The sequence below is a fragment of the Passer domesticus genome, chromosome 6 (genome assembly GCF_036417665.1).
Source record: "Passer domesticus isolate bPasDom1 chromosome 6, bPasDom1.hap1, whole genome shotgun sequence".
In the NCBI taxonomy this organism is placed as follows: Eukaryota; Metazoa; Chordata; class Aves; order Passeriformes; family Passeridae; genus Passer; species Passer domesticus.
The window spans coordinates 31,602,276-31,629,972 of NC_087479.1; the positions used below are offsets into that span (position 1 = coordinate 31,602,276).

Below are 27,697 nucleotides of genomic sequence, written 5' to 3' on the forward strand. Positions count from 1 at the left end.
TGCTGTACAAAGTGCTCAGTGAGCAGGGCACCTGCTGGTTTTGGAGTTAAAAAGTTCAAGCATTTTATAGATTCTTCCATATAGTTTCCTTGCACAAGGAGCACTAAGATTTTTGCTGAATGTTTTTCCTTTTATTCTAAAAGCAAGGTGTAAGTGGAGAAGAAAGGATAAGGTGGGTGGGGGGGGGAGTAGAATTGCTAGATAAACAAAACCACACAGAGATACAAACATAGTAGACATGGGAAAATGGAGACAATGGCAAAGACCAGGGCTCTTCAGTTGTTAATTGTTCCATTAAGAACACACAGGCAGCATTTGGAGGAGAACCATCTGGAGTTTGTAACTGATAAGGCAGAAAATATGAAGGTTTTTAAAATATTTGAAGCTAATCTGTAAGACTGTAAAATTTAAGAAGAGCTGTAGTGGAAGGGAAGTGGGGAAAAGTGACACTAGGGGATTGACAGGTGGAGCTATAAAAAGGGCTGGTTTTGCATAACAGTGCCCAGTCAGTGTGCCTGCCTGGCAGCCCTATGCCTGATCACAGCAGTTTATCTTCCTGCTTAATACTAACTATTTTCCCTGTGCATGAGTGCTGTAAGGAGTGATGCTAGCAACTGGGGAACCCAGAATTTGGAGCCAGCAGCTGGAATCAGACCTCAAATGAAGCAGTCCTGTGTATGTGGTCCTGTGGTACCAGCAACTGGAGCAAGTAACAGCATTTTCATCAGTGGCTCTGGGCTCCACGGATCTTAGAAGGATTGACAGCTTCTGAGTGAACTGGGGTGAGTGAATTTGAGGCAGGAACTGGAATCAGACTTTGGGTGAAGGGACACACATCTTCTGTACCAGCATCCAGAGCAAGCAGGAGTTTCAGCATCAACTGAAGGACCTTGGGTCATTGGTCCTAGATGCAAGCTGTATGGGTCTGGGTGAAATGAAGTGAGGGTCTTAGTGTGAGTAGCTGGCATGGGAACTATGCTTCATAGGGCCCATGTGCCTAAGCACCAGCTGCTGGGGATGACACTGGAGTCAACATTTTCCCCTCTCCTGGAGGATAAGGGCCACGTATATGTAATTTGCAAAGCGAACTTCAAGCTGGCAAGTAAGAGGCCCAAGTATTAGGCGGAGGGTCTGAGCTGATAATTGAGTGAACTGCAAATTTTTCTGTGCTTGTGAGTCTAGAGAGCTTCACTAACAAACTTCAATCCTGGTCCTGACAACAATTATTTTTTTCCTATTTTGGGATAGTCAAACACTGGAACAGGTAGTCCAGGAAGGCTCAGAAGTCTCTGTCTCAGGACATATTTATAACCCATATGGTTCTGAGCACCTCATTGATGTTGATGCTACTTTGGGCATAGGGGTAGAACTAGACAATCTCTAAAGGTCACTTCCAACTCAAGATAGAAATAGAATTTTTGACATTAGAAAAAACCTCTAAGATCACTGGGTTCCACATTGTTCATCATTGAGCACTGCATTGTTCACCACTAAATCATGTCCCGAAGTGTCAAATTGAACCCAGGGAATTGGCAATTCCACTTCTTCCCTGGGCAGCATATTCCAGTGCCTGACCACCCTTTCCAAGAAGATTTTCCTAAGATCCAATCTAAACCTCTGCTGCAACTTCAGACCATTTCCTTTCATACTGTCTCTTGTTATCTGTGAGAAGATGCTGACACACACCAGGCTGTAATCTCCTTTCAGGTAGTTGTAGAAAGTGATAAAGTCCCTGATTTGGTACCCCTAGGCTTATCTCTAGCAAGGCTGGTTTTATCCCTTTCCCCTTCAAATCTAATTTAAGGCTCTTTCACTGAGCCCTGCTAAAGCCTATGTGAAGATCCTTTTTCTGCTTTGGGACAGGTGTGCCCCATCTGTTGTCCGCAGGCTTGGTGTTTTGTAAACTGATCTGTGATGAAAAACCACAAAATCCTGCTAGTAACACCAGGCTCAGAGCAGTTATTAATATGGGTGATTTTCCTACTCCCACCTTCCCCTGCAACTGCCAGAAGAGAGAACACTGCTGGTGCTCTAGATCCCTCAATGAGTTATTCCAAAGCAGTGAGGTCCCTCTTGATATTCTTCAGGCTTCTTGGGACTTTATTGCTGCCCACCTGAAAAATGAGTAATGGATGATAATTCGAGGGCTGTACCAGATTGGAGAGTTTCTTGATTACATCTCTAACCTGGACCCTAAGGAGGCAGCAGACTTCTCTATGGCTTGGGTCTGGTCAGCATATTGATCCCTCTGTTTCTCTCAGAAGGGAATATTGAATGATATTTTTGTCATAACTGAGGTAGTCATGGTGTGTCAGGTAGACTAATTCACCCTGGACAATTCCCCAGCCTGTGAACCTTAGTCCAGGTTGCCATGTGCCTGACCCTCACTCCCAGAGCCTGATTCCCATTGTACAGGGGCACTTGGGAAGGTGAGGTAGGCTGGGAGGGGATTCACCAATTGCCTTGAGCAGAGCCTGGCTCCATTCCCCTCATCTCTTAGGTCCCCTCCTGCTGCCTGGTGACAAGACAGTTGCATATTCTTTGCTTCTTGTGATGTGGCTGGGTGGTGAACATAATTTGGTGTGAATTTGTAAAGCGCAAAGTATGTAAGTGATTATTGAACATTTAAATTTTATTAACTTCTCTGCTGAAAACATATCAAGGTTTGGCTCTGTAATTTGCTAGTGAATGTGTTGGCTGATTTTTGGTAGAAGAGGTGTTACAGAATTCTTAAGTGAACCTTATGAAGCAAGCAAGCACACACTGCTAACGTTATCTGGGACAGGAGCAGTGGGGAATACAACGATACTGACTTTTCTACAGAAATCAACTTAATTGCAAAATTAAGTGCACTTTCCTTAGGCACCATCTAATTAATGAAAAAAGCACAGAGCAAAGCAATATGTCTTTATTACGATTTGTAGCATCAATAAGTATATACTGAGAAACACTCTTCCTAATTTTATAGAAATCATTCTATTTCCAGTAACTGTGCTTGCCCTCAATTGGAGATCCAAGGTAATGACATCAGTGACTAACCATGTAGTTAACTCACATATTCCCACTTGCTAGAGTGACTGGTCTGTCATGTTTTTAGGACATTTCTACTGCTTGCACATCTGCAAGTATCTCCTACTGGAATAGCAATAATTGTAAGTCTTAAACCACTATACAGGGAAAACTGCCATGCAGCTGCTTGTTGGTGGTTTGAATATTTTATTTTGGAGGGTATAGTTGATGGGTATGATTCATTTATGCACTTTCAATCTCCTGTCCCTGCCAGTTCTTGTCTAAACCTTAAGTATTTCACTTTCTATAGCCCAGCTTTTTTAATATGTGTGAATGCTTGACATGGAATGGATGGCAGTTGAATGTACTTAAATTTTCACATTTTATTTCTGTGCTAGCTCTTCTACTTTATTCAGTCTTCTTTTTTTCCTGTATTTTGTATGAAGACTGTTAAAGTATCTGCTGTGTTTTTCAATCCTGTTTGAAAGATTTCTGTTGTAATTTTCCCTGCATCTGATGCATTTTCTCTTTTCAGCTGTAACAGATGTGGATGATTACCGAGTATTAGTGAGGTTTTTGTTTAAAAGAATTTCCAAAAATATCAGAGTTCACTTCTGAAATAAATTTCAGAAGTCATAATTCAGGATTGTAATGGATAGTTAAGGTCAAATATACATGACGGTAATTTATGGTTTTCAGATCTTTTTGTTGAAATATGAATGTAATTCATCTTAGCAGACTTTAAAAAGTTTTATTGATAGAAAAAAACCCAACAAATTAACAGATGTGTGCATATACATAGTGCAGTATGAGCAAAATGGAGTATGGATTTAGAAATGGAAGACACAGCTGGATTTCAAAGGTATTATATCCTCATATTAACAATATTTTAAAATAATTTGTAGGCACTATAGCTCTATAAACAATAAAGTGTCTTTAATTCTGTGGTTTACCATTGGGGAAATAATTGTGGCTGATGTGAGTCTTATGTGTGTATATCCACATAAAAGAATTTACCATTGAAATGTATCAATTTTATAGTAAATTTTAAAAACTATGCACAGAATTCTTTTTGTCTAGATAATATATACTACCATATATGTTATGTCACATTGTTTTAACATTCTCTCAATAAAAATATTATCAGAGAAGTTTAATTAATTTTTTGAGGGAGAGCACGGCATGTAAAAACTCTTCAATGTCCTCTACACCCCTTAATATATCTGTATATTGAGTGAATGCTCAAATATACATTATTATATTTGTATACTTGCTAGTACGGGGAAACTACAGGTATTCTACTTCCTTTAGTATTCTTTCTCTGTATAATTTGTGATCCCCCCATGTACACATATAAATTTGAACCTGTTTCATAGCTTTCCTATTACCAATCCATGTTTGCCTGGCAGATCATCAACTTTATGTTCACTGCCATATTTATGTCTTGTCTATAGAAAGTTTGGGGAAGAACCCTCAGCCTTAACCTAAACCTCTGTTTAATCAAGAAAACAAGTTACAATGAATCATTGAACAATTCTAGACCCTGCAGGACCTTGTATTTCTGCTTCAGACTATCTTATCTCATACTGATGTCATATCATCTTTGGGTCATTGACAAAACAATTATTTATACGGCAAAATTTCAGCTCTCATGGCTTTTTCTTCCCCCTTTCTCCTAAAATCTGGATAAGTGGCATGTAAATATTTATTGGCTATTTACAGGCTCACTCTGGTTCTGAGACATGGTGCAAAGTCCTGGGTCTTGCAAACTCTATGTATCTGTTTAAATGCTACTGTCTGTTTATCTGTGGTTCTGCTGCCTACACCTGACAATGATGACTTAAATTCAGGTCACTGACATTGTAAAATCTCCTCTGAGAATACTATTAAAAAAAATAGGATCTGTAAAGAGTTCTTCTATCTTCATGTAGAAAAGAGCTAGCCTACAACTTCATATAGTGACTGAGCAATTTTTGATTTGTTTTGATCTTTTTTAGGACTTTTCATATTTGTTTGAGACAATTTTTTGTCTCATTGTATGTCCCTGATTTTCAAAGCTGTATGATAAGCATCCATTTTGTCAACAGTTAATATAGACCGTGTTTAAAATCCTGAGTGGTATTGGGTTCTGTAAAAAAATCTATATGATTTTTGCCTTGAAATCAGCATTTAAGTTTCTTAGTAAAAGCTGTTAGTCCAAAAGGGAAATCTTACATCTTTAACAAAGTGTGGTATTAAATAAATATCTGAAATATTTATAGTTGATAGCTCAGAGAGACTAGTCATAGACAGAATATATGATTTAAAGAATATGCTAAAAAAAGTGCATACCCATTCTCTTTTTGAAATAGATATGATCTAAATGTTTGCTGCTGCTGGTATCTTTACTAATCTGGTAGTGGTCATGCACTAAGATTCCAAAAGGCTGACGGCTTCTATTTGGATTCCTTCTTGCTGTCAGGTGTCAAGTTTTTTAAATTGGTTCATCTGTAATTGAGACAAGACACTGGCTATTCCATTAATATTTATGGTCATCTTTCAAACAGTAAAAATTTCTAAGCTAAACCCTACAGATTGAGTTTATTACACAAAAATTTCTTGCATTTGTGAACTTCAGTTATGAGTTACTTTCTGAAATTAAATTGATTGTAAATTTGTTGTAATGGGTGTCCTATGTTATATCTTCCTGTTACTAAGTGGTTAGCCTGCTTCACTTGCACCAGATGTAAAAGAAATGGGCAAAACAAACAATATATATGCAACTATGTATATACACAACAATGTATCTTACATTCATTTCTGTCTCCAAAAGGATGTTACATCAAAATAAACTATAACACCTTCCTTTCCTAACAAACTAGTGTTTTCTTCATTTGTTTATATAACCTTTGCCAGAGGTTATGAATGTGAGAGTTGAAAGCATGCCAGTTCTGACACCACAACTCATAGAATCATAGCATGGTTTGGGTCAGAAGGGAACTTTAAAGATCATCTAGTCTAGCCCCTGCCATGGGCAGGGACATTTTTCACTGGATCATGTTGCTCAGAGACCTGTTCCAATGATGGGACATCCACAGCTTTTCTGGACAACATGTTCTGGTGTCTTATCACCCGCATTCTAAAATAGTTCTTTATTGAGTCCAACCTGAATCTACACTCCTTTAGTTTAAACCTGTTGTCCCTTATCCTGTCCTTACAAGCCCTGGTAAAAAGTCTCTTCATCTTTCTTTTAAGTCCCCTTAAGTATGGAAACTCTTCATTGAGATCTCTCTGGAGCCTTCTCTTCTCCAGGATGAACAATCCCAGCTCTCTCAGCCTTTTTGATGAGACCATTGTTCCCATCCTCTCAGCCTTTCTTGACAAGAGAGCTGCTCCAAACCTCTGACTGTTTCATGGCCCTCCTTGGGACCTGCTCTAACATGTCCATCCAGTAATAATGATAAGCTACTTAGGCAGGGTACACCTTTTCTGGATAATTCCACTTTTTTGATCAGTATGGTGCATATCTTCATGCTTTTAGTCAATCTGCCATTCTGTTAATTAACATGGATGCTCAATGTCGCTTCCTTTCTTCGTGGTTTAACCCCAGCCAGCACCCAAGCCCCATGCAGCCACTTGGTCTCTCCCACACCAGTGGGATCAGGGAGAGAATCAGAAGGGTAAAAGCCAGAAAACCCCTGGATTGAGACAAAGACAGTTTAATAGGGAAAGCAAAAGCTGTGCACACCAGCAAAGCAAAACAAGGAATGAACTCAGTGCTGCCCATGGGCAGGCAGGTGCTCAGCCATCCCCAGGAGAGCAGGGCTCCAGCACCTGTAATGGTGAATGGAAGACAAACACCATCACTCCAAATGCCCCCCCTTCTTCCTTCTTCCCCCAACTTTATATACTGAGCATGATGTCACATGGTCTGGAATGTCCCTCTGGTCACCTGGGGTCACCTGCCAGCCTCCCATGCACCCCCAGCTTCCCCACCAGCATGGCTGTATGAAAAGCAGAAAGGGCCTTGGCTCTTTGCAAGCCCAGCTCAGCAATAAAAAAATATCTCAGTGTTATTAACGCTGTTTCCAGCAAAAATCCAAAACATGGTCCTGTAACAGCCACTGTGAAGAAGATTAATTCTACCCCCTTCTGAATCCATAACACTTTCTTTAAAAAATGACAGGGCTCTCCTGATAAGAGAGGACATCTTTAATTTGCCTGAGGTGCACCAAACTGGTCTGCATAGCTAGTTTACCCCAGCTGCATTAATAAGTCTTCTCTTTCTCATGCAATACGGTTTAAAATCAAAGGAGTGATTTTTTAAAGAATATTTAGTACTCAGCTTTAATGATACGATGATAGATAAATATTTTGGATATTACACTTGGTCTTGGTATTTGGTGTGGATGTCCCTTTGTGGTCACTCTCTCATGCTATCTCATTTCCACAAAGAACTGCATAAGGAGGAAGGTGGAGAAAGCTGTGATACAGGGGGCAGCAAACTATCTAAATGCTTCAATGGCAATTATACCGCCTGAATTTGGATTAAAAAAAAAAAAAGAAGCAAAATGGTCAATTTTATGCTACTGGACTTTCTGAAGCAATTTTTTATTCAAAAGGGGATTTTTTTTTTTTTTTTTGTTTTGTTTGGGTGTTTTGGTGGAATTTTTTTCTCTGTGTGTGTGTCTTATTGCTGTATATTTGCTTATTCTGCCTTGCTGATGCCTTGATATAAGATATGGGAGTATGTTCCAGAGTTATGATTAGGCTTTTGTCCAACCACTGTTGAAGGCGTAGACTGACAACGGAAACCCCAACTCTATTTTTAAAATCTTCTGAGAACTGTCAGAGGGTGCTGTGTGAATTTCCATCAAAGAACTCTGCTGTCATCATAAGGATCCATTTGCAGTGAACGGGTTGTAGTTACTGAGAGAAATTTGTATGCTTACTGGGGGAAGACAGGCCTCAGACAGGCCCCACCTTGGTACAAAGAAATTACTACAAAGAAATAGAGGCTTTTAGTTTATAAAAATATGTTGAAAACAACCAACAGCAAGTACTGGAAGTAAAGCTAAATCTCCTGAGAATCCACCTCCCCATGACCATCACTGGTTTAAGATCTGCTCTGGATATTGGTTTCCTTCATTGTTTGTGGTTTTTGTGGTGATTTACAATATGAGGTGTCTAAGCACACCTCTTTTTTAGATGTTAACACATACTGCTTACCAGAAGATTTATTTATAGACATTTAAAGCATAGGAAAACCCAAGATGATATATTCATGTGACCTCTTCCTGATTCAACTACATGACTGTGATGTTTGTATTTTGGGACCAAAATATTAATGCAGTATGCACTTCTTAATGAATTTTATCATATTGCAGCAGACCTGTATAAGCTTTTCTAATTACACAAGTGAAAAATATAACTTGAATATTTTATGAACCTTTTTTTGGTTCATAAGCTGACTCTGATATTAAACTTTGTTTTAGGTTATCCTTGGATACTTCGTCTAGTAAACAGTATTCCTAGTATAAATTTGTGGAGCAAGTATGTTAGTATTTATTGAAAAATTTTATCATCACTATTATAAGTGCACAGTGTGGGGAAAAGAAGTATTTCAAGAGATATACAGAAGACTCATGTCTCTTTGGCAGAATGGCAAAATGTAACTGCTGTGAGAAAACTGGTAGTTCTGTAAACAGGAAACATTTGCTTTGCTGGCATGTATGTAAGAGAAAAAACAATAAAAATGTTTTAATGGCTGGAAATGAAGTTTGGATCTTTTTTTTAAAAAAAGGTAATAACTTTGTCTGGATAACTTATCTTTCTTAGCAGTCTACAGTTTTCTTTAAAATTTTCCCATTATTATAATTTTTGATTTATGTATTTTTTGATGAGCAGGAACAGGTTTTTTCTTCTGCTACTTGATAATATGATTGAAACTCTGGAAAATTAAACATGGAAATACTGAATAGAATATGACAATGTGAGTACCTGTTACACAGCCTTTTAAGTTGAATAGAAGCATAAAGTTTCCTAAAACAACATTTGAATCAGGACAAATAAGTATGTCCAAACATAAGTTTGAAAATAATTATTTTATTTCCAGAACTTTTTAAATGTTCACACAGCTTCAGCATGGATCATATACATAACATATTGCCTCTTCATTCTGTTTGTTTCTCATTTTATAAGGAAGCACAGGATTAAAGCTCATATTACTCACATTAGCTTAAAAAGAGGGATTTGAGTTTTTGAAGAACTTGGTGACTTGTCATTGTTTTGATCTGAAGAAGAAAAGAGAATAAAAGCAGACACAATACATTTTATTTCCCCATGTACACTCTTAGTTTATGTCCAAAGAGGAGGATCACGAGTTGTCCTCCCTGTCAAAGTCCACAGGCTGAGGGTGATGGCTCCTGCTCCTTCACATCACCTGTCTGTATCACACTTTTCCTCACATGCGTGGTGAGGCAAAGCTGCCTCTAACAGCCACCCACTATTCAGGGGACCTCAGGATTCCACAGACATCCATAGCAATGTCTGGGGACTGCTGGTCAATGCTGAGCCTTCAGTAAAAACCTGAATGCTAGGTTGCATTTATAATGTAACCTAGGTAAGTGCGTAAGCCTAGTAGGGTGCAGTTAATTTTTGTTTCTTTCTTTGTTTCTATGTGTTTTGGTTTTGGGTCAGTTTTGAGACTTAAAAGTGTTTTTGGAGGTTTTTCTTGGTTTCCTCTTTCTTTTTTCTCGTGACTAGTCAAAAAAAGAAAGAAGTTGCTTTTTATCTTGGGAAAGAGTAGGCAAAATGAAAAATCTATGTCATACACTAGCGGTGTAACTTTAAAATTATTTTTCAAGTGAGAAATGTCTTCCAACAAAAACAAAGTCCAAAATATTCAAAATTTCAATTAGTCAAATCTGTACTGCATACTATTTGCGAGTGTGAATGCTGAGAGAGAGAAACTGATAGTTTCCCAGGCATGGTTCTGGGAAAAGCTGAGAGAAGCTCAGAGGAAAGAATTATAAACAATTCTTATCTTAGGTTGCTGCACCTGGTGTTTGTGAACATTTGGAATGTGTTATGGAAATACTTTTACCAAAGGGTGGTTTCTTAATTAACCAATCATGTGAAATGTATTGATTAAATGACTCTGTGTCATCTTTGACTCAACAGTGACACAGGAGTGTCAGTCATCATGCAAAAATGAACAATTATTTTCTTTATTAAGAATTGAATTGCCTTAGCAAATAAATAAAGATTAATACAGCAGAGCTTTTGGAAATTTCCCCCAGGGAATTTTTGGTTGAGGGTTACAGTTCAGTTATTTGGCAGAGGAAAAGTGATGTGACCATGAAGCAAGGCTTCTGATGTAGTTATGGACTTTGCTCTGAATCTGATGTCTGCATGGACATGTGATACACAATTGTTCTTAATTGAAGGAAAATTATTTTTGCAGTACAGAAACCTAAACAAACTGAATTGTTCTGGCTAGATGGCAAATAAATACGTTACTTTTTTGGATCATAGCCTCAAACGTAGAGCAAGTCAAGTAAGATTTAATCAAAGAGGCTTTTAATTTTTATGAACTTAATTAGGAAGTCTAAATATTTAAGACTGTGTTGCCTTGGTAAATAATAAATTCAGCAGCCAGAATTTTTCCACATCCTTTATCTGACGTAGAAGATCAGTAGCAGAAATAATATGCCAAATTAGAACTATTTTCTGTATCAGTTTTATGAAATTATTTTTTGACAATGTAAAAGGGAGAAAAAAATACACATTTGCCAATTGTTTCAGTAACATTAGCTGAAGTAATAAATCCCAAAAATAGTGTATGACTTTATAGGTTTGAAAAGTTCTGTTTCTTTCAAATGTGGAAGTAGTGTAATCCTTTAATGAGGTGTTTTATGAAGCTTCAGTTTTAGAATTAGTGGAACAATTGACTATATCTACTAAGAAGCTGGAAACTAGGTAAATTATGGATGCTTTTTTAATGGATCATTTACATGGATTTATACAACAGAAACACATAGTTAAGTCACTTTATTTTTATACTAGTATTTAGGTAGGCTTCATCAGCTTGCTAATTTGAGTCACCTTTCTTCAATTACCTTCTTTAATGAGCAAACCAAGGAATGGGTGTGGCAAATCATTCATATACATCATCAGCCTTACATGGTGTAAAATTTACAGCACAGAGATTGATCACTCTACCAAAAAAAATAGATAAAGTGAAAAAGCACTTTGACTTCTATATTTTCACTGTTGTCTGGTGATGGAGACTTGCTTCCCACAAAACACTGTCTAGACATTCAATGGCCTAACCTACAGCTTTTATTAAAGCTGCTGTATTACCCATGCTGTAGGTGGATATTGACTATATAATCCTGCTTTTTTGAAAAAAACTGGCTATGATGCATTATTTTTTGAGAATAAGACTTAAACTGTTTGTATAATTATTATGGACATAAATAATACAATTAAAAATAATTATTTAGTGAAATATGTATATTAATATGTATATGCTGAGCATGATGTCATATGATCTGGAATGCCCCTTTGGTCATTGGGGTCACCTGCCCTGGCTGTGTCACCTCCCAACCTCCCATGTATCCCCAAATTCCCCAAATTCCTCATCATGCTGTGACTGTAGTAAAAGCAGGAAAGAAAAAGGCCTGTTCAGCAGTAACAAGGAACTGGTGGGCGCAAACAAATTTACCAAATCCATCTTTGGATAGAAGATTGTCAACTCTGCATATAGTTCCTTATTTTGAGAAGAAAATATGTAGATTGTAATTGCTCTAGATTGTAATTTTTTGTGAACTTCACTTGTTTTCCAAGATTATTCCAGAAAACTCAAAAGAAATGCAATCCTGTAAAAGAATAATTTTGTAACCAGTGTTCAAATGTTATCAAGATGTTTATTTACATCCTGAGCTTTGTGATAGAGGGAGAGATGCAAGTAGAATGTTGTCTACCAAAAAGTGAAGGTGGCTGTGGGTTTTTACTTAGTTCATATTTTTGCAGCACTGCTCTATAATCAGCAAGTGTCTCACATTAATCAGGCCTGTATAGAGCATCAGCTTGATATGCGTGCTTGTTTTACCATGTTTTACAGATATGTTTTGGCTTTTTTTTATAGTAATATATAATTCTTGAATGAAGGGATGTATTATCATCATGGTTTTCCATGGATTTACAGAAGAATGTACTTTTAAACATTTCTGTATCACTTTGCATTTAAGTTAGTCATTCCTGGGAAAGTACATATCTGAATGTTTATTGCAGCTGTGAGTAAATTATAGGCAAAATATGCAATTTGTTTTGAGAAAACTCTTTCTTCTTGTAGTATAATAACAAAGTTGATTAATTATCTAGAATTGATTAATTTTCAATGCCATGTCAATTTTATTTTAGCAGTTTATTTTCAGCACTGAATATTATAGAGATTAGGTAGATGTTGACTCAGTAGGTAATAAACAAAATCTATGGTAGCATTTTCCAGCAACATTTGCATGTGTACATTTACTGTATTCATGGTTCTGTGCTTGATAGTATAAAATTTTTGAAGTGTGTCTATTTTTGAATGCAACTCCTATTCAGATTTATGTGTACTATATAAATCACTACAATTCTAAATTATAGAATATGCAACACAAATGAAGAAGGAGTTCCACTAACTGTTAGAATTTCCTTATTCTCAAATTCTGCATTGAAAAACTAGTGAACAGTGCAGGAGCAAGGTCATGTCAACAATACATTAATTCACCTTTGATCATTGAATTCCTTTGCAGCAACTCAAGTAATTGAGTAATAAAGATCGATTTTGCTTATGGTTTGGCTTACTATTTTGTCACAGGAAGCTCAGTTTAAGTTCACCATCACTTTATATTATGAAACCTGAGGATGACGACAGCCTGAACATCAAGACAAAATAGTGTTTGGTAACAAACTACTGGACTGTGATCCTTTAAAAATTAATTTTAAAAGTTTCATAGTGTACTGCTTAATTCGGTATTGCTGAAGGCTAGGAATAAAAGCTTTCTGTTAAAAAAGTTTAAATATTTAATGTATTCACAAAAGACATGCTTTTGTGTAGAGTCAATTTCTATTTTTGTAACTTGCTCATTCTCAACATTAGAATATATTGAATTTGTAACTGTTTTAGAAATACCTTTGTTTCTCAGTTTATATTGATAAATTGAGATATATTGATATATAGTCAAATTTGGAATACAGCATCAGCTCTAGCCAAAGCAAGTAGAAATTTACTTTTGCAGTACACAAAGTTGTGTGGTTACCTATTTTCAAAAAGAACCCCAAATCCCCGAAACTGTCTTTTTCCTTTCTCCAAAAGTTATGAACCATGAATACATGAATGGACAATGGATGGTATTATGACACATTAGATACATGACACTAGGTGAATTCTGCAGTGTTTCAGACCATCTGAAATATATTTTAGCAATTTCAGCATGTTTTAGTGTATAAACCTTCTTTGATTTGGGGTGGAGTTACTCTGTATGTGTCCTTTTGCTAAAGGGCTGAGAGATGAATCTTAACCAGATAAAAGATTTCTGGACTGAAGGGGAGAACTTCCACTTCCTCATCATTCAGAATAAAAAAGTGAAGAATTTCTACGCATCTGTATTTGTCAGTAGATGGAATAATGGTAATCTAGAATGTATCTCCTGGTTAGCTGGATGATGCCACTGGTGGAAACCAGTTATTACTAAATGATGCTTAGAATGTGTGTATTTTTTGAGGAAGAATAGCAAAAGCAGTTTCTAGTGCAAATGCCCTTCTGTAGTGGACCATTGTTTATGGGTGTCCTTTCCTTCCTGTGATTCTGTGAACTCTAAGCCTGTTTCCTTAAAAACCAACCCACCAAAACAAACAAGTAAACAAACCAAGCAACAAAACCCCCACAAAAACCCCAAACCCCACCCCCGCAAAATAAATGGACTAGAATATGGAAATATCAGAGCTGCTAGATGAGGAAAAAATGCATTTTAAACACTTACTGAATCAAAACCATTTAAATTTGTTGAATTCATGGTTCACAAACTAGGTACTGAAAACAAGGTACTGCTGAGACATGGTCTGCATTTTCATGATAGCGCAGCAACTCCATAAAACTCATTTCTATTAGCATCTTCAGGCCAGAAAAGCAATTACAAGCCTCAGCCAGAATGATGGCTTTTTTTCAGTGAGAATATGTAAATACTGAATCATCTTAACAGGGACTAATTGTCTTATTTGCAGATTGTATAGGCTTTGCTAATTCTTTATGCTCAGTCATGAATGAATACTTTTTAAAACTTTTCTGCAAAACATTCTGAAATACTATGTAACATAATATTCTTGCCACTTTTAATAGACTATTGAAGCTTTTTATCCTACATAGCAAATACCCAGCTTGCTAAGTGTTGTAGCACAAAGGAAAGGGCACATTGGCCATTTAGGGGAATAACATAAAACATCAGCGTTGCATGCTGCAAACACTTAAGACATTCTGTGCTTGTATTTTGAGATTATTGCACTTAATGATTGATAAAGTTTTTCTGATGCCAGTGTAAATTTTAAGTGTTTATTTTTCTGAATTCTGGAATATTAAAATATTAATTTCTTCTTATTAGGAACCCATGCCCTTTTATGCATATTGACTTTAAAAGAAAATAGTTAATTTTATTGATTAATTCTCATTTTAAGTAAGTTTTACTCATATTCATAGAATCATACAACAGTTTGGGTTGGAAAAGATGCTCAAGATCATCCAGTTCCACCCCAGTGCCATGGGTGGGGAAACCTTCCACTAGAGCAGATTAATCAGAGCCCCATCCAACCTTGCATTCAACACATCCAGGGATTGGGGCATCCACAATTTCTCTGGACAACCTGTGCCAGTGTACATCTACTACAAGCCTAGATGCTTCCTAGATGCTTTCAGTTTGAAGCTGTTGCCCATTATCCTATAAAAGATAGGACGTGCCCTTGTAAAGTCTGAAGATATAATTTTATTTTTTAGGGAATTATGAATTACAATAGAGGCTACCAATATACACTGTGGAATGATGAATGCTTTAGTGCAGTAGGGAACATAAATACAATATGAGTTATAGAGAAATAATGTAATTCTAAGTGTGTGCAAATTTGTAAATCTAATTTTTTTTTCTAAATTTTGCTATTCATATATTCATGTTTTAGTATTTTACTATTTTTAGCTCTAAAATATTTATTTTCAAATATTGATACAGGAGCTAGATGAGGAAAAATATTCTAAATATATTTATTTTTATCTTACATATGTTCTAATTTTTTCCCACCAAACACACATGATTCTGATGTAAATTTTTTACAATTCATGAAGGAAGGCATGTAATGAGTATTTAATTGTACTGGTAATATTTTGCAACTTATTACACTGAATATCAAAGAGAAAAAAAATATTTTATTAATGAGCTTGAAAGCTGAAAATTTCAGAGAGCACTTTATAGAAATGGAAGCAGAAGCAACAGGAGGAAAGGTAATTTTTTAGCATCAATTAATTCTAACTGATACATTTTTTTAGCATTGTTTGCAAATATGTCTGGAATTCTTTTTCTGTACTGTTGAAACCACACCTGATTATCATGCAAAGCTAGATAAGAAAAATACTGGCTGTAACTGCTGATTAGTCTGAAATGTAACAGTTGACTATTTCAGTAAGAAGGGGTAAGCAGGCAGTGAAGGGTTGCCTAAAAAATAGCCCTGTAAATTGCCCGCACCTGTGAAATAACACAAGTGGAAATCATGCTTTTGATGTCCCTTTTTAAAGGGTGTGTCACTCAGTTCCTTTGGTGAAAATTGCTTTCCTTCTCCCAGCTTTTATTTCAAGTGCCCAAAGCAGTGGCAGTGTCATAGCCTTGCAGTTGCATCAGGGAGGTGTAAATAGCAGTGCTGCTTTTAGAACATAATTGTTCAAGTGATCTCAGTGCTCAGCACAGGCGGCTGTTGTGTATCTGCTTTGATAATAATAATTGACACCAGTAGGACTTTGTAGCTGGAGGGTTCAGTGACATATCATATCATATCACTCCTGTTATATCAGCTTCTGCCCCCTTAAAACTTGTCAGGCAGTGTCTTTTGGTAAACAAAACATACATGCCTGTACAAAAATAATTGTTCTATATGGTACTCTCGGAGGTTTTTTCTTAGTTAGTGGACAAGTTGTGGAAAATAAAATTATTTTTAATTCTGTATATAGCTTTGACACAGTCAAACACTAAAATTCATCTCTTTTGACTTGCTTATATCAGCTTTAGTATCACATATTAAGAGGTGAAAAAGGGCTTGGCACTTTATATCTTTGGCATTGTATTATGCAGCAATTTGTAAAAGTGCTTTTCCAGAGTGTTCTTATTCTTGGGATATGTCTTTTGAGGATCAAGTTCTTGTGACTGAACTTTCACCTGAAAAATGTCTCTTGGATCTCTGGCTGTACACAGAGATTTCTATATTGCATGAAAACTTAAAAGTTAAGGTTCTGCTTTCTGAGGAGTAATGTTGATAGTTTACCGTGCTAACAAATAGCACTGTTGTTTGCAGTAAAGGTTTTTAGTGTAAGAATTAAAAGTATTTAGCTGAGTAAAACAGTAACAGAGTGCTCACTGTTTGTTTTTTATTGTTAAAGAAACAAAAGGAGACAACAATTGCAAAAGCCTTGGAGAGAGTGTGCAGTCTTCGTCACTTTGATGAAGTCTTGAATATAAATCCCTATAGAAATCTTTACATATTTGTAGATTTGTTATAGATATACATCAAAAGAATATCTGCATATGTACATGATATGATTTAGAAGTATATTGCATTAATTTTCAACAGATGTTGCAGGATTTGTTAACATTATATGTGAGCATATAACTTCAAAATAATTTTTTTTTTCTTGTTCTTTGTATTGTGACAGGATGATGAAGTAGTACTTCAGTGTGTTGCCAGTATTCACAAAGAACAAAGGAAGTTTTGCTTGGCAGCTGAGGGACTTGGGAATCGCCTGTGCTTTTTGGAGCCAACATCAGAAGCTAAAGTAAGAAGCTGATACTCTCAACTGGTGTAACTGATCAGTGAATGTTAACCTACTTATTCGCAACCACATTTAATTATGGTTTCTTAAATTTGATGCTAGAGGGACTTTATGTATGCCTTTTTTTCTGACTGCATCTTAGAATTGTTTGCAAAAATTTCCTAGAGCTTCCAAACAAATTTTGAGGCACACCTGAGAACAGTGAAAAGCTGCTATTCTTTAACTAAGAAACTTCCTGTGACTGAAATACTACCTATTTTCAAGATTAGGTCTCCAGACTGTTATTAATATTTAAGTTCACTGAGCTCTTATATTTCTGTTACTGATGTAGATTCAAATATATTGATACACTGGATTGACAATTTTGGAAGCATTATCACCTGTCAGTTACTGGTATTAAGTGTTACTCCTGACTTCATTATCAAACAGGAAGTTAAATGTAAAGAGACAAGAATGATTAGGCAAAAGAGAATTTTAGAAGATTGAAAATTGAAAGAAGAGGCTAGAGAGATGTGAAGAAAAAAAAAAAAAGTCCAAATCCCCCCAGAGTAATTGTCAGAGCTTGAGAGGGGAAAGGAGTGAAGAGATGAAACTGTAAACCACTACTAAAGCATAATGTTAGGAATAAACCAAACAGAGGAAGACCTCCTCTTTCTCTTTGGTTCTCTCTGCATCGTTTTCCTTAATTGTTTTTATTTCTTCAATTTTCATCATCTTAAAATGCAGTATTATCAAGACTTTTATTCTCTTATCACTGATTTTAAAAAGAAGTGCATATCCACTTTAAGGCTCATCTGCAGCCATGATCTTTGTCATGAATCACAGAACAGGGAGTTGTTTAAGCTGGGAAGAGTCTCTGAAGGTCATCTAGTGCAAAATCTACTTAGGATAACTTCAGACAGAACAGATTGCTTAGGATACTGGGATCAGAGTTTGAGTATCTCCAAGGGTGGAGACTTTACAGCCTCTCTGGGCAATCTATTTCACTGTTTACCATGCTCACAGTAAAAGTAGGGAGATCTGCCATATTTTAAAAGTATTTCCTGTATTTCACTTTGTATCAATTTACTCTTGTCCTTTCACTGGGTTCTGCTGTGTAGTCTCTGGATCTGTCTTTGTGCTTTCTGCCATATATTTATGTACACTGTTGGTTCCCCTTGAGACTTTTTTCTCTTGAACATATCTTTCTTTGGACATATCAGTGCCAAGATATTGGGAAAAAAAAAGTCTGCTGTGAAGTTTCATGTTGCATAAAAAGCAGACATATTACTCAAAAATTAGGATTTCCTTAAAGAGATCATATTATTATATAATAAGATTTTGAATTTCAGCCATCTAGTTACTGCTGTAAATATCTTCTATCAGCCTCATAAATGATATAAGATCATATACCTTCTCTTCTGTTTTGTCAGCGACATTACAGAACAAATACAATATCCATGGTGTCATTCTAAAAGGCAGGAAAACAATAATGCATAGGGGAAAAGTTTTTGCATTTGAACCTGAAGAAGTTTCATTTAACTGTGAGGAATACAGCTCAAGGAAAGTAGAAGTGCTGTGTTGTGAATTCATGAAGAATGCATTTATATTGTTTTCATACAGGAGAGTAGCATGTACCTAAAAAAAAAAATAAATAGCATAGACATTAAGTATAGATTCAAAAATTTAAATAAATGCATATTCCAAAACACTTTTCATACTGTTTCATCTGTTCTGCTGATCTGTTCATGTACTGTTTAATTTATTTTTTACAGTATGTCCCTCCAGACCTCTGTGTCTGTAATTTCGTCCTTGAACAGTCACTATCTGTCAGAGCCCTTCAGGAGATGCTGGCCAGCACAGGAGACAATGCTAGTGAAGGGGTAAGTAAATTGACCTCAAAGAATGTTAAATCTGAATACAGATTTTCCTCATTTCTTTCCCTGTCCAGGATTTTCTAGAAGAGGATCCTGATGTTGCAGTATTCTTGGGACATTATTGCTCCATTTCTGTAATCACATTAATTTCTCTACAGCAGTGAGGAGCTGGTGCAACTCTTTTGAATAATTGTGATCCACAGATCAAGAAATATCATCAATTTGATTGCTTTGACCCTAATTCTCCAATTTCAGCTGAATCAAAATGAATTGAACTTTCGTTCTTTTACAAACAAAGCATGATAAAACTCTATGGCTTTACTTATTTTATAACCTAATGGCTTATTCTGTGCTTCAGATCTTTAACTGGCACATATTATTGCACAGATGTGAAAGATGGAGTTATATCACCTTTGATCTTGTACTGTCAAGCTTTGCATACATGGTTTTCAGACTTCATTAATGTTGACCTTATCTTTTCCACTGCATAAAAAAGTGGGATTCTTTATTTCTGAAATTACATTGCACTCTATAAAATAAGCCATGATGAAAATAAAAAAAATTTTAAAAATGAATCCAAGGACAAGAACTGACCTTAAATGCTATCCAAAAGGAACTAAAAAGAAATTTGCTTTAAAGAAAGCAAATGTAAAATCCAGTTTTGCCACTCCCTGTCTTGTCATAGTTTTACATATTCAAAATTAATAACTGTACTTAGTTAAAACTGTGGACACAGTTGCTTTAAGGAATCTGAATTATGTTAAAGATGAATATCAACAAGTAGATATTCTCAGTATATGCTTAAACTATTTTGGACGGTAAGTATATTATTTTCTCTTTCAGATTTCAGTTTCTGTATATATATGTGTGTATATATATATTTATGTTGTTGTTTTGGTCTTTTTAATGCCTGCATGAAGTTTATAAGAAAGGTAAGCAGTATCTTATTTAACTTAAAATATGTTTTTGCAAATACTGTGTTTTACTAAATCATAATCAAAATTAGGTAACAATAAAAGCCTTTGTCAAAGAACAACACTTTTTCCTTTGGCAGATATTTGGCTATTGCTGTATCGACTTCATTATTATTATTTTTTCCCCAGTGTGTACATTTCATAATTGTTGGAACATTTGCACTCCTTCTTTGAACTGCCACAGCTCTCCATGCTGTTGTGTAGTTCTGATCATGGTCCTCTCAGAGCAGTGGAGTTCTGACCTTCTCCATCCTGTTCTGCAGGCAGCCCAAGGGGGTGGCCACCGGACCCTGCTGTACGGCCACGCCATACTGCTTCGACATTCCTTCAGTGAAATGGTAAGCGGGGGAGCACCTGCACAGAATGAGTAGCACAGATAAGAAATGTCTTTTCACTAAAATAAAAAACCCTAAAAATTTGGAATAACGCTCTTTCCAAGCTATCTTCTGCACTAGATGAGAAAGAATTTAATAAATTACGGTGTCTCAATGCAATAGACTTATTTAAATTCAGATTCTTGATCTAATTCAGAATTGTAGCTGAGAAGCTACTAAAATCTATTATTTCTGTGTCTTTAAGGAATCCATTTTAATGATACTTCCATTAGCAAGTACTTCTACAGCAAATTAATTTGTTCTGATATATGTTATTTTTTTAGCCATCATATTTTATAAGGTGTTCCATTTGACTTCCCATAATTTCCATGGATTATGCCCATGAAGATGCTGTCTTCAGGATGCCTTGTATAAATTTCATCATACTGTGTTTTACAACTGAAAAATTTCAGCTGTTTTGCGTTTTTGACCTACTAGGGCTCATATAAATACACCTAATACAGGCTGAAGAAATGAGAAGTCAGGAAAATGCTTTCCCTCCTTTTTCTCGTACTAGAAAATGCTACATTAATCTTCAAATGCTACATTAATCTTCTATGTTGCTTATGTTTATGAACCTTGAAAATTATAGTTGCCTTGATATACCAGAGCTGCAAGTGTAATTACTACCTTTTGGTATGTTTTTTTTAATGTTTTCATGAATCAAATTTATTATGATAGGGTTGTAATTAGATGTTTGCCTGTTCCTATCTGATGAGCTGTATGAAACTTCAGAAGGTAGAAGCTAAATTGCACAGCTGAAGTGGAAATGTGTTGCAGTAGATTTTGATGTTTAAAGTTCAGGAAGTGCTTCTGTATGAATAACAACATCACCTTTAACTCACTGAAAAAATCAAATATGATAGTAAGAGGAAGTAATGTCAATGTATTAATTTGATATGTGTGTTAATGGATACTGTTGGGTTTTTTGGTTTGGTTTTTTTTTTTTTTCAATAACATCACTGTTTTGCAGTATTTGACATGTTTAACATCATCAAGATCCCAGACAGATAAACTTGCATTTGATGTGGGATTACGAGAAAATGCAGCAGGTATGGCAAGTTATTTTTGAAGGAGAATGGGTTACCCATTTCTGGTTTTAGAAGAGGCATTGAGTTTAATGTAACTGTAAGCTTATGAATGGGATCCTTCCTTATGTGTTCATCAGAAAAAATGACTGAAAGAAATGACAGTACTGCAACTTTCAGCACATTAAATTACTTTGTGTAAGAATGTGAGAGAGTCTTGCAATTAAACTGACAACACAACTGCAATAAAATGCATGATAATGGTCAAAGTAAGAAATGTATGTTGAATAAAACAAATTTTCTGGTTTTGTTTAGGTTTTTTTGTTTTATTTTGTTTTGACACTTAGAGTACAGAAAAGCCATGTACTGGTGCATTCACAATATACATTGTAACCAGGTAACAAAAGACATTTGCAACTTGTAGTGCAGGAAACCAGAAAATATGTAACAATGAACACATTGTTAAAAGAGCTGGATAGAAATATGTTTGTAATATGGACAAACCAATAAAGAGACAAAGTAGAAGAGATACAACACAAACCTGACATTACGAGAAAGATTTAAAATCTAATTAATGTATTTCTGGGAGTATTGCCATTACCATTACTGGTGATAGAAATATAGTGAAAAAAAATGTGCTTCCATGAAAATGCATATAAATTATGAGTTGGCACTGGAGCTATATTAAATAAATTTAAAGGTAAGTTAGCCAAAAAGAGCCACAAAAAGATTTTCATGCTGCTGAGTACAGAGTGCTCATGGTTGCTGAAAGTGATGAGTACTCCTCAGAAAGTAACAGGTGACTCTGTAATAATTGGGCCCAGACATATGTCTTGAAGGGAAAATCTAAGTACCTGTATACGCACTTCATTCACGCACAGCTGAAATAACAAAATACTGTTTGTGTTAATATAAATCTGGTTTCTATTGTTTTATCATTATTTTGAAAATAAATTAAAGTCAAATAGACAAATTGATGATGGAGAGGCATGGGCAGTGTAGGTGCTAAAACCTTTGTAAGTCATAATCTTTGAATCTGTTCAGGTGACTCTCTACAGAAGTTTGTCTTTTGAATGAGTGAAGTTTGTCTTTCAGATGTTTATAGCCACACAGAAGATTGCTTTAGACTGATATTAGCTGACTGCTCCTTGGCTGTCTTTCTTTTTTGCCTTAGATGGAGAACATTTTCTTTAAGAATGTTGACAAAAGGAATGTTTGTGATAAAAGGAATATGTGTGTTTAATCACTACTAAAATAGTTTCAGTGAAATAAATTTTTAAAATTTTATAGCTTTTTAAAGAATTATAGTACATATATCTGCTTCTGTCTATGGAGTTTTATAACAAGTATCTGTAGTTGTTTAATTGGTATTTGCTTAACTGTACATACACAACAAAACCCTTGTACACATAGGTAAGACTCAAAAAAGCTTAGTTTGAGGGCTTTGATAACAACTGCTTGTCTGGAAAGCTCAAAAACTGAGTGCCGTATTATCACTTCCCCTTGCTCTACTCCCTCACCTATGAAACTGTGCTAATGAATCAGTATCTGCTGCAGGAAGTGTTCTTCATATAGCAGAAGGACAAGCCAGTGCCTATAAAAAATTTTTCCGTTTGAAGATTTAGCATCTTACATCTATATGGATGTAACTTCTATTTATTGTCTTCACGATAATTAGTTTCATAACCTTCAAATTTTGTTTTAAGGAGGTTTTACATGAAATATCTTAATCAAACAAATTTTTTTACTCTGAGTCAACCCAATTGTTTTTTTTTCCCCTCACTTTGCATTATCTGGTGAGAAAGTCTTATTCAACTTGTTTTCCTCAAGGTCTTGTCTTTCACACTCTGAAGAGTGCGAAATTGTGAAATGAACTAGGTAATCTTCCCAGAATGTCTGTGTGTGTGTGGTTCTCTGTGTGTATGTGTGTGTGTCTGTGCAGAGTAACCTGGAATCTTACATTTCATCTGTAGGAAACGTTCTATGGTTGTCACCCTTAGGCTTGGCTATTTCGTAATTATATGGTCTCTAGGGCTAGTGGAACTGCTTCCAAGTTTGTTATGCTGTGTGATACAGAAAGTTGTGAATTAAATATGACCATTAATAAAAGAGGAGACAAAAGGTGATAAATAGGACCAAGATAGGTGTCAGCAATTTCCTGGCAAGGAGAGCCTCCAAAGGAGAGCAGTTTTGAGTGGTGTTTTGTAAACAATCCCTTTAAAAGTACTTGAAAAGGAAAATATCATCTATGCCAAAGATTATATGACAAAAAGTTTCAAGGAAAAAGAAAAGCATGGAAAATCACTGAAAAGAGTAATGATGTGATTTTATAAGATGAATGTCTCACAAGACAATTTTTATAATGATATTTTAGTGTTGTATAAAGATATCCTTTGATTTCTTGGGAGTTGTCTGTTTTGTAGAACTTTGATTAGTGCCTCTGTCCTTTAGGTGAGGCATGCTGGTGGACAATACACCCTGCGTCTAAGCAAAGGTCAGAAGGAGAAAAAGTTCGGATAGGTGATGACCTTATCCTGGTCAGCGTGTCCTCTGAAAGATACTTGGTGAGTTTGTTTCTTTAGGTGGTGGTCAAATGGTGGGAAAATACAAAGTTCTGTGGGGATATCGGAGATTGGTTGGGATTCTCATGAATTATTTTCTTCTAATCTAGGGAGCAATGGTTGTAATGCATTTTTGTTTTTCTGCACTGAAAGGGTTGTTTGCGTGCTTGTGAGTCCGTCCTCCAGGGCGAGACTGCTTCCACACCTTTTCCCCAAATTTTAGAAGAATACTAATTTTAGAAGAAATGTGTGTATTTACTTTATGATACATTCTCCTCTGTTGATAAATTAATGTACTAAATATTTTAAGTGCAAAATTTTCATTGTTTCCTGTTACCATTGTCTTGTTTCAGCATCTCTCCGTGTCCAATGGAAATATTCAGGTGGATGCCTCCTTTATGCAGACACTGTGGAATGTACATCCTATATGCTCAGGAAGCAACATCACAGAAGGTTTGCCATTTTATTTATTGAGATATGTATATAAATTAGATTAATTTACATGCTTTTGATAAAGAGGAAAATTAAAAAACAAATTCCCCTCAGAATGTCAACGAAAAAGTTTAATGAAAATAAAGAAAAGGAGCTTGAGAGAGGAGAATTCTTGAAAACAGGGAAATACAGGTACATCAGCTGAGTCTAAAACTGGATTAGGAATTAGACAATGCAGTGATATTTGTAAAACCTTAAAGAAAATATAAATAAAAGAAAATTACATTTTCTTACATTTTGTTTCTTTTCTTTGACTTTTATATTAAATGACAAGATGGTAATTGTCAGTTACAGTTTTCCTCATTTACAAATGTATGTTGAATCAGCTGGCGAGTATGAAGGCTTCCTTCTACCCCTCCTCCTTAATATGTGCTCTTTTAAAAGGCAATAACTTCACTTATAAGGTCAGAATGGTTTGGACTAGGATCTGATGAGTTATTCTCCTACACCTTCTTTGTCTTTTCATTTTTAACATGAGGCAGAGTGCCTGGTTTTGACCTGTACTCTTTAATGGGTTGGAAAGTTAGTTTCCATTAAAAATAATCTTCAGATCTGCAAAGTGTTTTTCTGCCCTCTATTTCCTGCTGGCACTGTGCACCTTAGATTTTGACACAAATGATAAATTTCAGAAACAAATTATGAAGTCATGAAACTGTTTTGTATTGAAATAATTTAAACTGTATTAAGGGGGAGGAAACAATGGTATTATCTGTTTGATTTGGCTTTTACTAAAGCATTCAATTTTCAAAGCCATAATTGTTTTTGTTGTTTTAAAGTTTTTAACTTCAGTTTCTGTCTCAGAATCCTAATTTGAGTTTTAAAGGTTAAAAATTTGCTTTTGTTTTGTTTTCATTTTTAGAAGAAATTTTTTTTTAATAAAAGGTACTAAAAATAGTATGTTGACACATTCAATTTTTTCTTGTTTAGATTCAGTTATGAGTGAAAATGTGGAAAAAATCATATCTGGGTCTTGAATTTTTTTAACTTTTATGAAGGAGTTATTTTCATATTCAATGTTTTAGCATGTAATTGAGCTTCTTTTTCAGGATATCTTCTTGGTGGGCATGTAGTACGTTTTTTCCATGGCCATGATGAGTGCTTGACAATTCCATCTACAGACCAGAATGATTCACAGCACAAGTAAGTGATGGTGCATTTTTTTAACATTTCCTTCTTTCAGAAAGGAAAGAGGATGTCAGTTGAATTTGAGGTTAGGTAGGTTTAACACTATTTACAGCAGTCTTTAATTAGGCAGTGACATTGTACAAGAAATTGAGACCTACTGAGCTGAAAATCAGCCATGAATTCTTTCATTGTTGAAATTTAAGTAGTTGATTTTCACTGAGATTTCATCCTGTTATGTAGCTTGTCTCTAGTTCATACTGCTACAAGTAGGAGTGTTAGCAGGAAGATGGTAATGTGAAAAAAAATCCGTGAAAAAAATCCATGAGAAATCTCTAAGTTTGGCCTCTGCAATGACTTTCATATTTTATATATTTTGCACTTTTTTTTGCAAATTTTAATCTTTCTCAAATCTGAATAACATGTTAAAAAATTACATCATACTAGCTAGACTAAACTACTTTTGTATTACATTTATATCTACATATATCATCTATTACGTTGACTTATTATTTGAACTTTTCTGTGTTCTTAATTTTTTTTGTTAATCAGAAGCAAAGCAAGCTAATAATTTTACTATACAAACCTGCTAGCTTTAAAAATCATCTTCAACAAATAAGCCCTTTCTACCTATTGGGGCAAATAAGTTGTGCTTTAGGTAATGTGATACCACAAGTAACATTCAATTATGTCAGGTAAACTTGTCAGCTCAAAATTTGCCATGTTTATATTTCTGAGGAGTAAAATGTCTCCAAGTCCTAAAGGGAACCCAAACTGAAAACCAGAAAAATTTACTTTGTGAATTGTTAGACAAGAGTGAAGATTTCTCTTTTCATGAAACAAAAACCTTTTTTGAATGCGTCTGTAAATAATGCTTTTTAAAAATCACAAAGAGACTATTCTCTGACAAGAATCCTAAGGTCTTTTTCTACAGATCAAATGGAAATACTTAGGGTGGACATATTGAACATCAAAAAGACTGGCTTGGCAAGAAAGAAAAAAAGATGGATACATGGTAACAATTAGATGGAAAAATGCTGTTGTGAAAAAGCAGCAATTCTTTTTTACATGCAGCTTTGTTACCAAAGAGCAGGTCACTACTTCTAGTCCAGCATTACATATAGAGAAAGCTGGAAAAAGAGCTGAATTTTTTAAATGTATAGAAATTAAAAGCATAAGAAGTGAAGAGAGACTATGACTATATCAGCTGAACTGAACTGTCTCTATGATACTGGACTACACCTATGATAGTCCTTTAGAGAGAAAATGGTTGCATTGGGTCAAGGAGATGTGAAGGAGGCCAGAGGGAGTGGAAATGCATACTTAGTTTTGAGCTCAGCTAGGATTTAGAGTCTGCCAAAAGTAAAATCAGTAAGGTCAGCAGGACCAGAGACATAGAATGAAAATGGAGAACTCCAGATATTTATTGTGCATTCAGTATATACAGAGACTCATGTAACAGCCCAGGCTGGAAATGACCTAGAAAGATCAAATTCATAGAGACTGGAAATAAAGATGAGTTGAAAGCTAGGGATTTTTTGGTTTATTTTTATTCTAGAGTACCAATAATTTTCGTGCAAGATGTGTAGGGAATATTACTACCTTTACTATGAGGAACAGTTATTCTTACTCTTCTGGTGAACTAACATTTTGAAATATTTGATATCACATATGTGCCTTAAGCGTGACTCCTCAGTAAAGTAGAGGTGTAAATACAAGGCCATCATCTTATAAAGCTGTTGGGTGCAAATGGTTAGCCATGCTCCAGTATACTTCATGATTCGTCCTGGATTTTATTGGTTTTGCTCAGAAAAGAGACCCTTAAGTGTTCTCAGTAGAAGAATGTGCAGAAATACATGTTCAGATAAAATACTTGTTCAGAAAAATAAAACTTTTGTTTCAAAAGTTGATTTTCAGGACCATAGTCGCATAAGAACAATACTAAACAGCTTTTTAAATTTTTGCCTACTAGCTGTCAAAAATAGGAAAAGAATTTGACAATTTGATAAGCTAGTTAAAAATCCGCATTTCAAGCTGCTACTTTCATTCAGCTATATAACATCTAGATTGTGACATCTTTATGCATGCATTTGCTGTATTCAGTCGAGTTTGCCAGAGCAGGAAGGCAGATTTTAAATTCCCTTGCTGCACATTTTTTCAGACAGTTAAGTACTATTGAAGGTCCAGCCTCTGTGCATGCTAGGGTGGATTAGTCCTTCTCAGAGAAATAA

The 27,697-nt window shown here is 35.4% G+C and overlaps 1 protein-coding gene across 13 annotated transcripts in view; it reads left to right on the plus strand.

The window, feature by feature from the left end:
• Positions 1–27,697, plus strand: part of RYR3 (ryanodine receptor 3) — a 193,859-nt gene that overhangs the window by 30,646 nt on the left and 135,516 nt on the right. For 7 of the 13 annotated variants that reach the window (XM_064424152.1, XM_064424158.1, XM_064424155.1 and 4 more), the window contains exons 2-9: positions 16,943–17,062; positions 18,814–18,921; positions 19,836–19,847; positions 20,153–20,227; positions 21,237–21,315; positions 23,743–23,855; positions 24,206–24,305; positions 25,391–25,484. In XM_064424152.1, the coding sequence (XP_064280222.1) occupies positions 16,943–17,062; positions 18,814–18,921; positions 19,836–19,847; positions 20,153–20,227; positions 21,237–21,315; positions 23,743–23,855; positions 24,206–24,305; positions 25,391–25,484 (701 nt within the window). The remainder of the gene's footprint in view (positions 1–16,942; positions 17,063–18,813; positions 18,922–19,835; positions 19,848–20,152; positions 20,228–21,236; positions 21,316–23,742; positions 23,856–24,205; positions 24,306–25,390; positions 25,485–27,697) is intronic. The other 6 variants (XM_064424156.1, XM_064424160.1, XM_064424166.1 and 3 more) reach the window with 1 other exon arrangement.